This window comes from Mastigoproctus giganteus, chromosome 5 (genome assembly GCF_048544385.1).
Source record: "Mastigoproctus giganteus isolate SK-2022 chromosome 5, ASM4854438v1, whole genome shotgun sequence".
NCBI classification, from domain to species: Eukaryota; Metazoa; Arthropoda; class Arachnida; order Uropygi; family Thelyphonidae; genus Mastigoproctus; species Mastigoproctus giganteus.
This window is the reverse complement of record NC_143579.1, coordinates 203,580,058-203,594,787: the sequence shown is the minus strand read 5'-3', so window position 1 is coordinate 203,594,787 and position 14,730 is coordinate 203,580,058. Positions and strand designations below refer to the sequence as shown.

General features: G+C 38.5%; 1 protein-coding gene across 8 annotated transcripts in view; it reads left to right on the top strand.

The window, feature by feature from the left end:
- LOC150086018 (uncharacterized) overlaps positions 1–14,730 on the top strand; it is a 576,308-nt gene that overhangs the window by 143,239 nt on the left and 418,339 nt on the right. For all 8 annotated transcript variants that reach the window (XR_016546983.1, XR_016546988.1, XR_016546987.1 and 5 more), the window contains exon 6: positions 12,073–12,144. Coding sequence is in view for 1 of the 8 variants with exons in the window: in XM_090374334.1 (XP_090230460.1) it covers positions 12,073–12,144 (72 nt within the window). In the remaining 7 variants the exon portion in view is untranslated. The remainder of the gene's footprint in view (positions 1–12,072; positions 12,145–14,730) is intronic.

The following is a 14,730-nucleotide window of genomic DNA, read 5'->3' as shown; positions in this document are numbered from 1 at the left end:
AGCAATACCTCAAATTCATAAAATTTATTTATAAACTCCTAGCATTGGTGTACACGCAAGTATACATGCACCTGTTTCTATTCTTAGCCACCCTAACACAACCTATGTGTTTACTTGTACCGCAATGACTCCCAGCAGTCTCTGAAATATCCTGCATCTTGTTTTTCAGGCTTCTGCTCATTTCAGTAGAAGCAGTGCAAGAATCTCTTTCACCTCTGCCAATGGCTACTGTTAATCTGTTAGTCTTTGTCCCCTCCCCCAAGCTAGCAGTTTTCCGACCCACCTAACACTGCCTCGATAGCATCAGCAGATATTCTTGCACCCTTTCTATTCAAGTGTATCCCATCCCTGTAGAAGCAGTCTCTCCTGTTAACAAGTACAGTCCAGGCTGAAAAAAATTCTACCCCTTGAGCCTTTGGCCCCGGGTGCCAAGCAATTGTGACTGAGCGATTTATCTGTGCCTTATAGTGCGATTTCCAAAAAGTGATATATAGTTCTTTTGTGTTCCTCTCGTTAAGTAATCTATTTATTTTATAACCGCTCTTGCTACAAAAGTACCTGTACAGAGCAAGAAAGGCAAGCCACCTTTCTTTTTTCATATTCTTATTACTTAACCCCCTACTACTTCTCGCTTGGTCACACCAGGCACTGCTCCTGCCTCCCCGTGGCGGGGCCGGAAACCTTGGCAGAAAAGCTCATCTGCCAAGGGCGAAAAGGAGCAAAGATGGAGCAAAATGATTATCCATCTTTAGAGCCGACAAGCTCTCGGCCACATACAGAAATTGACCTTGATATTTCACAACCCAAGAGGTTGAAAACAAATTCAACAACCAAAGAGTTTCCTTCCTTTTTAATTTTACATTCACTTTCAGAACAACCTCTCATCAAATTATCTCCTTTCCTCATCCAGAAACACCTGGAGAGTATTGCAGGATCTCCGAAGAGTGTGAGAAGGCTGCAATCTGGAGACCTTCTTTTAGAAACAACAAAAAGTAGACATTCAGAGAAACTCTTACAACTTTCAAATTTTGCTGGGATACCAATTAAAGTATCTCCCCATGCTACCTTAAATACATCCAAAGGTGTGATTTCTAGTTGGGATTTGTTGAACGTGACAGAGGATGAATTAACCCAAGAACTTCAGGATCAAAATGTTATTGCATCAAGAAGAATCATGACTAAAAAAGACAATAACCTTATGCCTACCAGGAATATCATTCTTACATTTAATTCCCCAAACCTACCATCAACAGTAAAAGCTGGCTATCTACTTTGCCGTTTTCTCCTGTATATACCCAATCCCTTGAGTTGCTACAAGTGCCAAAAGTATGGTCACTCTCAGACAACATGTAGAGGAAATCCAGTTTGTCCAAACTGTGGATCTTCCGATCATACTCAGTCTGAATGTTTGGGACAGAAAAGACATGTCCCAACTGTAAAGGTAACCATCCTGCATATTCTAGAACTTGTGAGAGATGGAAAACTGAGAAACAAATTGTTAAATATAAGGTTGAGAACAAGGTAAGCTTTCAAGAAGCAAGGAAAATAATTGCTCCTACCATGCCCAAACGTACCTATGCAAATGTTGCACAAAAACAACAAACAGTATCCACCCAAACTGAAGTTACCGTCCCCTCAAACATATCAATCTCTGACTGGGCTCGAGCTGTCCTCTCTCAGCAACAGTCCAGTAACCCCAAGCATTCAGATCAGGCAAGTAACACTCCTCTTACAATACCAGCGACATCTCCTACTCTACCGGAAGATCCAATATTAGAAATTCATGCCGGAGAAGAAGAAATGGACACTGGTCGGCCAGTTTTCCTAAAAAAAGACAAACAAAAATTGGAACGTCATAAACCAATCACCTTCAAAAAGCAGTCAGATACATCTCAAACAATTAAACACAAATAATGGCCTTCATTGTACAATGGAACTGCAGAGGCTTTCGTTGCAACACAGATGATATCCATAATCTAATTAACCAGTATTCTCCAGTTGCTCTCTGTCTCCAAGAAACTTACTTAACCTCGCAAATTTCTCCCTCGATAAAGAACTACTGCCTTTATCGAAGAGATCGCAATACAGCAAATACTGCCCACGGTGGTGTAGCAATCCTGATAAATTCAAAGATCCCAACTAAACATATCCCACTTCGAACGGAAATAGAAGCTGTTGCGGTTCGTATAACTCTCCATATTGCAATAACACTAGTCTCAATCTATTTACAGCCAAACCATACTTATTGTTTAAAAGATCTTGAAGACCTCCTCATACAGATACCTCCACCTCTCTGTATATTAGGGGACTTTAATGGACACAATCCCCTATGGGGTGCTTCTAAATTGGATACACGTGGTCGACTTATTGAAAGACTTTTAGATGCACTAAACCTCACCATACTGAATACTGGCACGCACACTCACATTCAGCTCCCAACTGGACATACTTCAGCAATAGATCTTTCCATTTGTTCTCCAGTACTGGTCCCGACCATAGAGTGGTATGTTATAAACGATCCTATGGGCAGTAATCACTTCCCAATCGTATGCAAGGTATTGATAGCACAGACTCCTTTAACTAAACCGTGCAGGAAATGGAAATTTACAAGAGCAAACTGGGCAAAATTTCAGTCATCAATCTCTTTCGATGAGAAAAAAATCCGTCTCCACCGTATTGATGATGTGACAGATTACATCACGTCGCATCTCTTAAACGTGGCTAAAGATACAATACCATTATCAAATCCACCGGGTCGAAAGCACTATAATTATTGGTGGAATGAGGAATGCACCAAAGCAAAAAAAGCAAAAAATAAAGCGTGGAATTTGTTTCGGCAATATCCAATCACAGCCAATCTGATAAATTATAAGAAAGTAAGGGCAAAAGCACGCTTCATACAGAGGTAAGCCAAAAAAGAATCCTGGACCCGTTTTGCATCAACAATTAACAGAAATACAGACAGCAAATTAATCTGGAAAAAAATTAGACAGCTTTCTGGTAAGTTTCCAACCATACCCTCTCCAGTCCTCTCCTGGAATGGGCGAGATTTAACTAGTCCCTCGGATATAGCTAACGCTTTGGGCAATACTTTTGCTGAGATCTCAGCAACATCGGCTTATACTACATCTTTCCAACGAATTAAAAACAGTCGAGAACGGTATTCTATTAACTTCCAAACTGCCCTCATTCTGCCATATAACAAACCTCTACAATATTCTGAATTATTGCATGCCATTAAAACAGCTCGTAATGGTGCCGCAGGACCAGATGGCATCTATTATATCATGCTGCAACATCTTGATGACAAAGCTTTGCGCCTCCTCCTGGTCTTTTACAACCGTATTTTTTTAGAAAAAACTTATCCAGCTTCTTGGCACCACTCTATTGTTTTGGCGTTCCTGAAGCCTGGAAAAGATCCAACCAATCCCCATAACTATAGACCTATATCTCTGTCAAGCTGCCTCAGCAAAATCCTTGAGAAAATTGTCCACAATAGACTCGTCTGGATCATAGAGTCACAACATCTAATGAGCAATAGTCAGCATGGCTTTCGACAAAACAGATCGTGCTTAGATCTCATGATCAAGGCTGAATTTGCCATTCGCAATGCATTCGTTAAACACGAGCATCTGGTAATGGTTACTATAGATATACAGAAAGCCTTTGACACCACCTGGCGACATGGCATACTTAGTGATCTTTATTCTCTCGGTCTACGGGGAAACCTTCCCATATTTGTGCAGAACTTCCTATACACTAGATCGTTTCAAGTAAAATACCAAAACGACCTCTCTACAACTTTCATTCAGGAAGAAGGTGTTCCTCAGGGATCTGTGCTGAGTGCCACTCTTTTTGCTCTTAGAATCGATTCCATCACTAAACAGCTTCCAAACACAGTTGAGTCATATCTTTACGCGGATGACCTTTCCATTTCCTGTCATTCCCAAAGCATGAGATCAATTGAAAGGCAGCTTCAGATATCACTGAATAAAATACAACAATGGGCCAACCTTAATGGCTATCGACTCTCACAACAGAAAACAGTTGCTATCCATTTTTGTCGACAACGCAAACTCCATCTGGATCCTGAACTCCAAATTTCCAACTTCTCCATCCCAGTCAATAGTAACATCAGATTTCTAGGATTAATCCTTGACAACAAATTAAATTTCTTAGACCATATTAAAAATGTACGTACTTCCTGTTTAAAAAAGTTAAATATACTCAGAACTTTATCCGCACTAACATGGGGTGCAGATTGCACCTCCTTACTTCGGCTATACAGGGCATTAATCCGATCCCGTCTTGATTATGGTGCTCCTGTCTATGATTCTGCCAGAGCAAGTGTTTTGCGATGGCTTGATCCAGTTCAACACAGTGCTTTGAGGATTGCACTTGGAGCTTTCAGAACATCACCAGCACATAGCCTCTACATTGACGCCCATGAGCCCCCGTTAACACTACGTAGGAAAACACTGCTACTGAAGTATGCTGTCAAAATACAAAGTTGTGCCTCACATCCAATTCAGTCATACTCATTTAATCCACCATTAGAAAACCTCTACAGAAGTAAGCCTAGTATAGTAAAACCAGCTGGTCTTCGCCTTCTTGAACTGATGCAAGTTTGGAAAGTTTCCATTCATTCTGTACAAGAAGTAGTAACATGCATTCAACCACCATGGACTCTTACTCCTCTACCCACCTGTGACACTTACCTTTGCCAGTGGGGAAAAAATGTTCTTCAAGCATCAAATGTGAAACAGCTTCATGCAACTCACACTCACAAATACTTTGACTTTTCTCCAATTTATACAGATGGCTCTAAATCTAACTCAAATGTTGGAGCAGCAGCAGTGTTCCTAAATACCACTATTTCAGCAGCCCTTCCACCTGAATTCAGTATATTCTCAGCAGAATTATATGCAATTAAACTAGCCTTAGAAAATCTCTGTTCTGACTGCTCATTAAAATTTGTTATTTACACTGATTCCCTCAGCTCAATTATGGCATTATCTAACTCCACAGATAAAGTTCACCCTTTTCTAAATGAAATTAGAAGATTATTACTGCAGATTGAAGAGCGCCACCAAATGATCACCTTCTGCTGGATTCCAGCACATTCTGGAATTTCTGGTAATGAACTGGCCGATAAAGCGGCAAAAAATCCATCTACCTTAGATTTAACCACTATCCCTGTTCCAGCATCAGACTACCCACAAATCATTCGTGATGCATGCCTAACAGAATGGACAGCACTCTGGCACTCTCAAACACATAACAAACTTTTTCAATTTAAACAGGATCCTAGAATTTGGCGTTCCAGTGTCCGTTCATCAAGACGAGAAGAGGTACTCCTTTCAAGATCAAGAATAGGCCATACACATTTGACTCACCTTCATTTACTCACAGGAGATGATCCACCACAGTGTCCACATTGTTTTCTAAATCTGACTGTGAAACACATTCTCATTGAATGCCCACACTATAATCAAGACAGAAATACAACCCTGCTATCTTTGGTTAACCTTCGCAACCCAATAACTCTAGAGAATGTCATTGGTGACAATGCAAATATCCCTGAATTTTTTAACTTTCTGAAGAAAATTGGAGTTTTTAGTCATTTCTGATTTTTGCCTCTTCTAACATAACAAGAAATTCTCATATATTATACATATTATTACAATAAAGGAATAGGCGCATTATAGCCAAAGCAGCTTATGCACCAGAAAACCCCCACAACAACAACAACAACAACAACCTTGAGCCTTGCACAATCTTTCCAGGGCTGAATTGATCGACAAGGCTCTCATCATATACTCCCTCCTATCGTGTCTGTGCAGAATTGCAGACACTTTCAAATTCAACCCTAATTCACGGCTTTTTTTCAACAGTGACCTGTACTTGTTAAGTAATTCTGACGGTCTCCTACTCTTGATATCATTAGGGCCAAGGCGCCTCCGTAGCCAGGTGGGAAGGAGCAACAGTGCGCAGCACACGCTTCTTGATTAGACCGGGGTTCGAGCCCGTCACCACCAAATACGGGGGATGCGGGAAGGTCAGGGAATGACCACCGCATATCCCGGAGCAATATGGCCTTAGTTGCTAATGCTCCTAAAAACCAAATAACAACAACAACATTAGGGCCAACGTGTGCAACTGTATCACCTTTTGTACTCAACGTGTACAACTATATCACCTTTTGTGCCTAAGAATAGACTTACTCACAGAAAACTAAGTTGGATAAGGATAGTTCTGAGGTCTGTTGGGTTTTTCTGGTCTGCGCTTCAGTCCATTGTTGTTGATTGGATGACACACACACACACACACACACACACACACACACACACACACACACACAATGAAGAGATGGTTTTCCCAGGTACAATCATAGTGGCACATTCATCATCGACATACTGAGCTGATTGGGACACTGAATCATTTTGCTAAAATGCAAATTAAATGTGGCTTAATCGTGTGAATCAGATAATTCACAAAATTTCAAATTTTTCTGGTATGAGTCTAAAATAACCTTTAATAGTCTGTCATTTTTCAAGTGAGGGCTTTGGTTACACAATATCCAGGAATTATAGTTATCATCATAAATTGCAAAATTAGGAGAAGCTGGAGGGTCGAGATGTCATTATGTCATTCCACTGTGTCATTCTGTGTCATGTTTGAGAAGTCATCCAATGGGTCTGCTGTGAATTTATATCACACACTGTGCTATCTACACAATTTGCCAAGTCCAAATTGTAGCATCAGTTTTATTTAGTTTGTGTTTCTGCTTTGAAACCATAAAGCATTCTCCTAAATTTGTAACAAAAATGAAGACTTCTGTTTGAACAGGAATAGCTTGTATAAACTTTTCTTGTCTTAGCTATTTCAGACAATAACTTTAGTATTAGTAAGGTCAGATGACGATGTAAGGAAGCAAACTTTATGTATCTTTTAAAAATAGGGTAATAATAATACAGTGGCGCACAAAAAAACTGTATCACTTGTGAATTTTTCAAATAATGTGTTTTGCACTGCATTTGTTAAATGGGGATATATATCTCTGTGAATGAAATCCAATGAAAAGACTCCACCTGATATACCTAATTGCCATAAATATCTTCCCAAAGGGTAAAATGGGTATTAATGCAAATATGAGAAATCATGCAAATGGCAATCATGACAACCAAACATACATTTTATTGCATTTGCGTGTTCAAACTGAGATGACAAGTTAATGTAATAGTATTATGTACTGTAAATCAGCAAAATAAGTCTTCAACATTTTGTTGTTCCTTCTCCAGCTGCAATTATAGCCTTGCAACGATCTGGCATAGAGTTAATCAACTTCTGGATATACAGTTGTCCAATTTTGTGGTATCCGGCTCTTACAATGCTTTCCTGCAGCTGAATCTTGTAGGCTTTTTCTGAGCAATTTTTAGATGACATTATGCACCACCACAATAGAGTTCAAATCAGGCCAGTCCAACACTGTAATGCTATTAATAAACATTTCTGAGGTATGACTGCACCTTAAGGGAGAAAAACGAGGGAAAATATTGGTGTTAGTATGTTTTAAGCCTTGTGAGACAAGAAGACACACACACACACACACTCATCATAAAACTTACCAATTTTGCTGTGTGGCAAGGTGCTGAGTCCTGTTGAAAAATGCAGTTTTGGACGTCTGTGTAGTGATCCCTAATAACGGGTTTCAGGCACTCCTCCAAGATAGCAATGACTGCATTTACCATTCTATTAATAAACTTAATTCGCCCCACCCCTTTGCTTATTGTGCATCCCCAGACCATCTGACTGGCGGATAACTTTACAGTTGGTGTTATGCAATCAGGATGGTATGCCTGCCTCCGATTTTCATCTTCTGACATATCGCTTCCCATCCGAGCCATACAGGTTGAATTTTCGATTCGTCAGAAAAGATGACGGTGTTCCATTGCTCTTTTGTCCATGAAATATGCATTTTAGCCCAAGCAAGTCATGTCTCATTAGTTGGGTCAACAAAGGCTTCTTCTTGGGCCGATAGGCATGCAGACCACAATCCAAAAGCCGTATTTGGATAGTTCGTGCACTTGTTTCAACAACAGTGGCCATCTCAAAGTCCAGTTTTAGATCAGGAGCACTAGCATGGCGGTTACAAAGGCATAGCCATTTCAAATATCGATCTTGGGAAGGTGTAGTCAGTCACTCTTATGGCCTGATCCAGGTCTTCTCTTCACATCACCGGTTTCACGCTTCCAGGATACTGCACCCAGGATACTGTTGACAGCCTATTTTATCAGCGATAGCATACATAGAAAGCTCTTCCTGGGACAGAGCAACAGCTACACTTTTTTCTTGATGTCAACTGAACATATCGAGCCATGCTTACACCTCTGCAAAACAGGATACTAATGAATGTGGTGTATACCCTTCCAGCGCCATATTTATAGAAACGGCTGATGCAATAGAAGCATTACCTGATGCAATACCTTTGCTTTGTGACAAACAAAATTACTGTGATCAAACAATATCTTATACTTTTTGCTACAAATGTTACTTTTTTAATGTGATGCAGTTTTTTTTGTCTGCCACTGTAATTAAAATAAAACAGTTTACATACATTTCCCTTTCCCACAAGGTAATCATCCAATTCTGCTTTAAACTTGGACTTACTGCCACCGCCATGTTGGGAGGTAACTTATTCCAGTGTTTGACAACCTGCTGCTGATAGGTGAACTTCATGAGATTTAAGTCTTCTGTAATTCCCTGAGATTTTATATTTGTATATCCTCGCTCATGTCTCTCCTATGAGGGAGAACAGACCTTCCTCATTCATTTTACCCAATCCTTTCAGTACCTTATTTCCCCTAATGAGATCTCTCCTTAGATGCCTAATTGTCAACCTTTGCAGTCTACACAATGAATGACACAAAGAAGAAATAGCTCACAGTGCTAAGTCATTCTTCATACATGCATCGTTTTGCACTCATCACCCATGTGATTTGCCCTTCTCTGAAAATCCTTTCCAGAATTTCTTTTTCTTAGGCGTGATCTAACTATTGCCTTATAAAGTTGGATAATGGCATCCTTCTTAATGGTTCTTCTGTTTCCATTGCATGAAAAATTTCATGTCAGATTGAGTCACAACATGTCTTTTTCATCTTGAACCACTTTTAGCTCCTCTTCCACTAGCTTGAATACAACTTCAAGGTTTCTGTTCCCCAAACCTTACATTTAGAAGCATTAAACTTTAGTTGCCATTTTTCATACCATACATTCAACTGATCCAAGTCCTTTCGAAGGGCTTGGATTGGTTGCATATGTTTCACGCTGAAGAATAATCATTTACTTCCATTTTTTTTGTGCAAAAAGAAACTTTAAGAATGAATGGCACAGTAGAGAAACAGGCTTATAATGCATACACAACTAAACTACTGAATAGTTGGGTCAGTGTGGATGATAGAAAAGCTGTCTAGCGAGGAGGTTAAGTTATTGTTGAAGCATCGGAGTAACCACTGAATAATGGTGATTGTTGCATGCAAGTCTGGCTAGCTAACAATATGATAAATGGCTTACCATCTCTAACACTTGAAATGCATCTTCCTCCTTCCTATTGCGTGCAGGCCAAGTTAAGGGTTCAGAGCCATCTGAGAAAATAATACATGCTTAGCAACATATGATGAAATATTCAGGAACGCGCACACACACACACACACACACACACACACACACACACACACACACACACACACACACACACACACACACACACACACACACACACACACACACAATGCAGACACGACACAAGCCACCTGCTAGCTTTTTCCTTAAATCTGCACAAAAGGTTGCCACCCTTTCTGAGAGAATTATATAATTTTTCTCTTATAATTTAGTCTCATATGCAATAGTTTATCTAAATATATGTAAACACAAAGTATAAATCAAATGTGGTGTTTTAATTATTGTCTGAATTAAAAACATTTGTGGTGGTATAAGAAATTTTTTGATTTGGAAACCATTACTAAAATTATAAAAATTATGATGTATATTATAATATATTATTGATAGAAATAATTTGCCATATAATTTTAATTTTTCTACTCTGTAGGCATTTTCATAATGCAATGTAGATGTTATTTGCTATTCAGTTAAGTCATCACATGCTCATGTGTTATATTCATTATAGTAATGGATGTAAGTTATACATTCGTTGTTGTATGTATAAAAAAAAAAAAAAAAAAAGGTAAAGTGCAGCCATTATCAAAACACTGCAGGATGGAAGCCTCCTCAACAATTCATGCTGAGGGAAATGGACCATAATCTGCCACACTGGTCCAGTGCGGGTTGGCAGATCAACCGTATTCAGCAGTCAGGGGGCTTGAACCCTAGTCTACTCAAAGAGCGTGTGCTACTGCACTCCTGCTCCTTACCACTCGGCTATGGAGTACAAGTATTTAATGCAAATCCATTACTATAATAAACATACGCATGCCTATATGGGGTTTGTTGTTTATTTTTTTGTTAAATCATTCTTGGCAATTGAGAATAGGAATCCTCTTTCATCACAACTTCAGTGAGTTGTTTGATTTGTGGCAGTTATCCATAAAGATGGATACAGATTACCTACACTCTTTACTCCACAATGAAATCATTTATTATTCAGTAATACATTGCAGCACCTTTATGGGAGCTTTGATCACTTGGAAACTGGATTAAAATCCAGAAGACACGTATAATTCCCAAAAGAGACATATGACATGTAATAATAGTCTTGAACACTGACTCATTTTCTTCACTGCTTTCTAATTAGTAAAAAAAATTACTCCACATTCCTTTGTATGTTATATAACTTGGTAAAACTCCAGGTCTTGAGTACAAATCCATATTTCGACTAACGGTCAGAAACAAAGCAGTGATTGATAGGTGCCACTCACTGATTTCCCCGCACACACATAACATGCCAAAAACATCATAATACATCAGTCTAAATAAAGATAAAGAGAAACGGCAATACAGAATTAAAATAAGTGAAAATAATTTCAAAAATTTCAAAACTAACTATGTGTTTTGCTTAAATCCTTCCTGTAGTCGCATAAAAACTAATTTGTTAAAATATCTCTTACTGCTGTTTTTAAATAGGGAACTCATTTTCCGCTACAAAAAACAGCTGTAAGGTGGTGGGGGGGGATAAACAGCCTAACTGAAACTAACCATAGCAAGGGCTCGGCATAATCTTTGGTTAAAATATTCCTTACTGCTGTTTTTAAATAGGGAACTCGTTTTCTCCCTATAAAAACAGCTGTGAGGCAGGGGATAAACACCTTAAGACTAACGATAGCAAAGGCATTCACAATAATCACCCAGTCACAACTCCACCATACAATATCTCTGGCACCTCCATGGGCAGGAGCAGCAGTGCGGAGCACACACTTCTTGATTAGACCGGGGTTCGAGCCCGTGACCACCAAATACGGAGGATGCGGAAAGATCAGGGAATGACCACTGCATATCCCCGGAGCAATATGGCCTTAGTTGCTAATGCTCCTAGAAACCAAACAACAACAACATCTCTGTTTAAGACCACACCCACTGTGCAGAGACAACAAGCCTATAACTTTGTTATTGAATCGAAAATAATATTATTGTATAGTTGACTTGAATGAAACTATTTTAGACCTGTGGAATGGATTATTATTAATAAAGTTAGATGACATATGAGGAATGTTTGAGTAATTTTTAACCAATAAAATGCAGTTAAGAAAGTTTATCAACAAGTTTGAGACTGTTTTTAATGTTGAGGCTCTTTTGAGAATTATATTTGTTTTTGGGTTTTAATTCAGTTTGCAAGTAATCAAGACTCCAGTAAAGGTGGTGTAATGTATTGCTGAATGATTTTATTATATTGTAAAGAGTATAGGCAATTTCTATAAATCTTTTGGAAAATTCCCCTTTTCACGACTTCAAATTGCTACCCTGTTTTAAATATAATCCAAGAGTATAGTTAAGTCACAGAAACTAACAACATAAATGAATTTCTATGTAGGTTTAATAGAAATTTGTATTGCATTACAGGGTTGCATTGTTCAAGTACAAGTTAAAAATGGAGCCCTGTTTGAAGGTGTTTTTAGAACATTTTCTCAACAGGTAAGTTCATTGTGTTGAGTTTCCAGTGATATTTTTTTACTTAAAATTTTTGCCCTTCTTATAATTCATTTTTCCCTAATTATGTTATAATTAGGGCAAAAATGATTTATATATTTTTCACTTAAAATATAATTGTGAGAGAAAAACAATGGTTTTTCTCTCACAATAGTATGCTAGGATCACATATTGCTTCCTTGAAAGGGTTCTAACCAAGAAGTACCATCCTAAGGAAGAGGTAAAAGTACTTTAGCTCTTTTCTTTCTCTCCATGAATAAAGTACAGTGGATTCCGGTTATTTGGGCCACTGGTTAATCGGGGCAGCCGTTTATTTGGGGCAAATCTTAAAAAACAGAAACCAATCGAGAAAATAGCCAGGGTTTACTTCGTTTAATTGGGGCAGGAGACCGCAGCACTGGAGATTACCCTACGATTGTCTCCGACAGTACCACGTGGTTTGGTTGAAATTCTGGAGGTCACAACCATAAAATAAAAACAGTTAACATTCACCTGTTTATTGGGCTTTTCTGTTAGTGAAATCTATCATAAACGGACAGTAAACTCGATCTTATTGAATTTGCGATAATACCGATAGCTGGAATTCTGTAGGTTATTATGATGAAATGTGTTTACACTTCCACGAAATCTTCAATCATATAAAAAAATTAATTTTCAGATCTTCTCTTCATTCCTATTTTTAAAGCTTTGTAATTCGTTACTCCGTTCTCACTTGCGCGTATTGTGTTACTTGCAATTTGTGTGCCGTGTTCTTTGTTGATTGCTTATCTTTTTACTGTTTTAAATTTTAACCCCCCCACCCATGCCCACAAATGTCAGTGAACAGAAATGTCAACTAGTTCGTATGTACATATTACAGTACGTTATGCCGGAAACTTTGCTCCAGAGACTAAACATGGGTTTCACCACTTCAAGCCTCCAATAAGCAAAGTGGTGGTATTGCACCGGTCGATGAGAGTCATCTACCACCTATACATAAGACTGTGTTGAAATAAAGGGGAGGGGGGAACACAAGTGCTAAAGTGTCTGCAGTTCTCACCAGGCATGATAGGAGAAACTGTGTGCTGAATACTTTGTGGATTAACTCGAGGTATAACGGAACCTGCAAACGGATTAATTTTCTAACAAAAGTTTTCATGGACCAGATGCATAATACGGCTGACAGTACAGGAATAGGAACAGTAGCAGGAAGTGATCAGAGTTCTACAATGGACAATGATGGGAGAGGTAGCAGTAGTTAAGGGCAAAGGAATGGGCTATAATTTCAGGAAAGGAAATTACGACGGCTTAAGATGCTACATGGCCTCCATTAACTGGGTATATATCTTACAGAGAGCAAATACCATTGAATTATAGTATACCTTTAAAACATTAATCACAGAAGCTTTGAATGCTTATATACCATTAAAAAAATACTCCACGAGGAAGATTCCAAGTTCGATGAATAAGGAAGTTGCCAGATTACTTGAGCAGAAAAAGACGGCATGGAAAAGTTACAGAGCAATAAAAAAGTACTGAAGCCTATAACAGCTACAGGTTGATCTGTAATAGTGCCACAAAAAAGGTTAGGCTGGCAAAGACAGATTATGAGAAATTGCTGGAAAAGAGAGCAAAGAAGGGGGTTAAAAAATTCTTCATATATATGAATGCAAAGAAGAGAAGGACAAACTAGATCGAACCCTTATGTAATGGACATGGGATAGTATTAGATACCCCAGCTAAAATGGCAGATGAACTCAACAGCTACTTTGCATCGATATTTACAGAAGAAAAACCCTTTGTGTCAATGAGATATTATGGGAGTGAAGTTGAAAAAAAATGTAATTAGCAATGTTGAAATTTCACATGTTTATTTAATGAAAAAACTTTCAAACCTACAGGCCAATAAGGCTCCTGGGGTTGATGGCATATATCCTATAATCTTAAGGAAGGTGCCATAGGAAGGAAGCCCCTGGCTGTGACGGGACAATTGCAACTTCACTTACATCTATATATGTACATTGTATTCATTTAGTTGCAATAAAGATTTTCTCTCTCTTTCTCTCCCATAGGCTTTATTGCACCATGCGGCCATTACTAATTTCTAATACTAATATTTTTAAAAATTTTTTTTTATTATTATTATCATTGGCCATATGGTGCAAGGAAGCCTGAGGCTTATGCTGCACCAGCCAAAATAAAAAAATTTCTGAATTACTCTCTGTGTGTGTGTGTGTGTGTGTGTGTGTGTGTGTGTGTGTGTGTGTGTGTGTGTGTGTGTGTGTGTGTGTGTGAGAGAGAGAGAGAGAGAGAGAGAGAGAGAGAGAAAACAAGAGTCAGAAGTAGAAGGGAATCATCAAGAAAGAGAGAATGATGATTTCCAACTCAGGACCCTGGATGTGCCAAGCCCATACTCCCAGATGTGAGCCCCTGGGGTTAATTTTATCATATTTTTGATTAATTAACATATTAATTTGTGTTTTATGAAAAGATTAAATAGGATTAATAACATTCATTAGCTTATTTTTAAAATTTAGCTAGTGATTTTTGTAAGTTACAACTAGCTACTCATGCCGCTCTTGTTTCACTGTT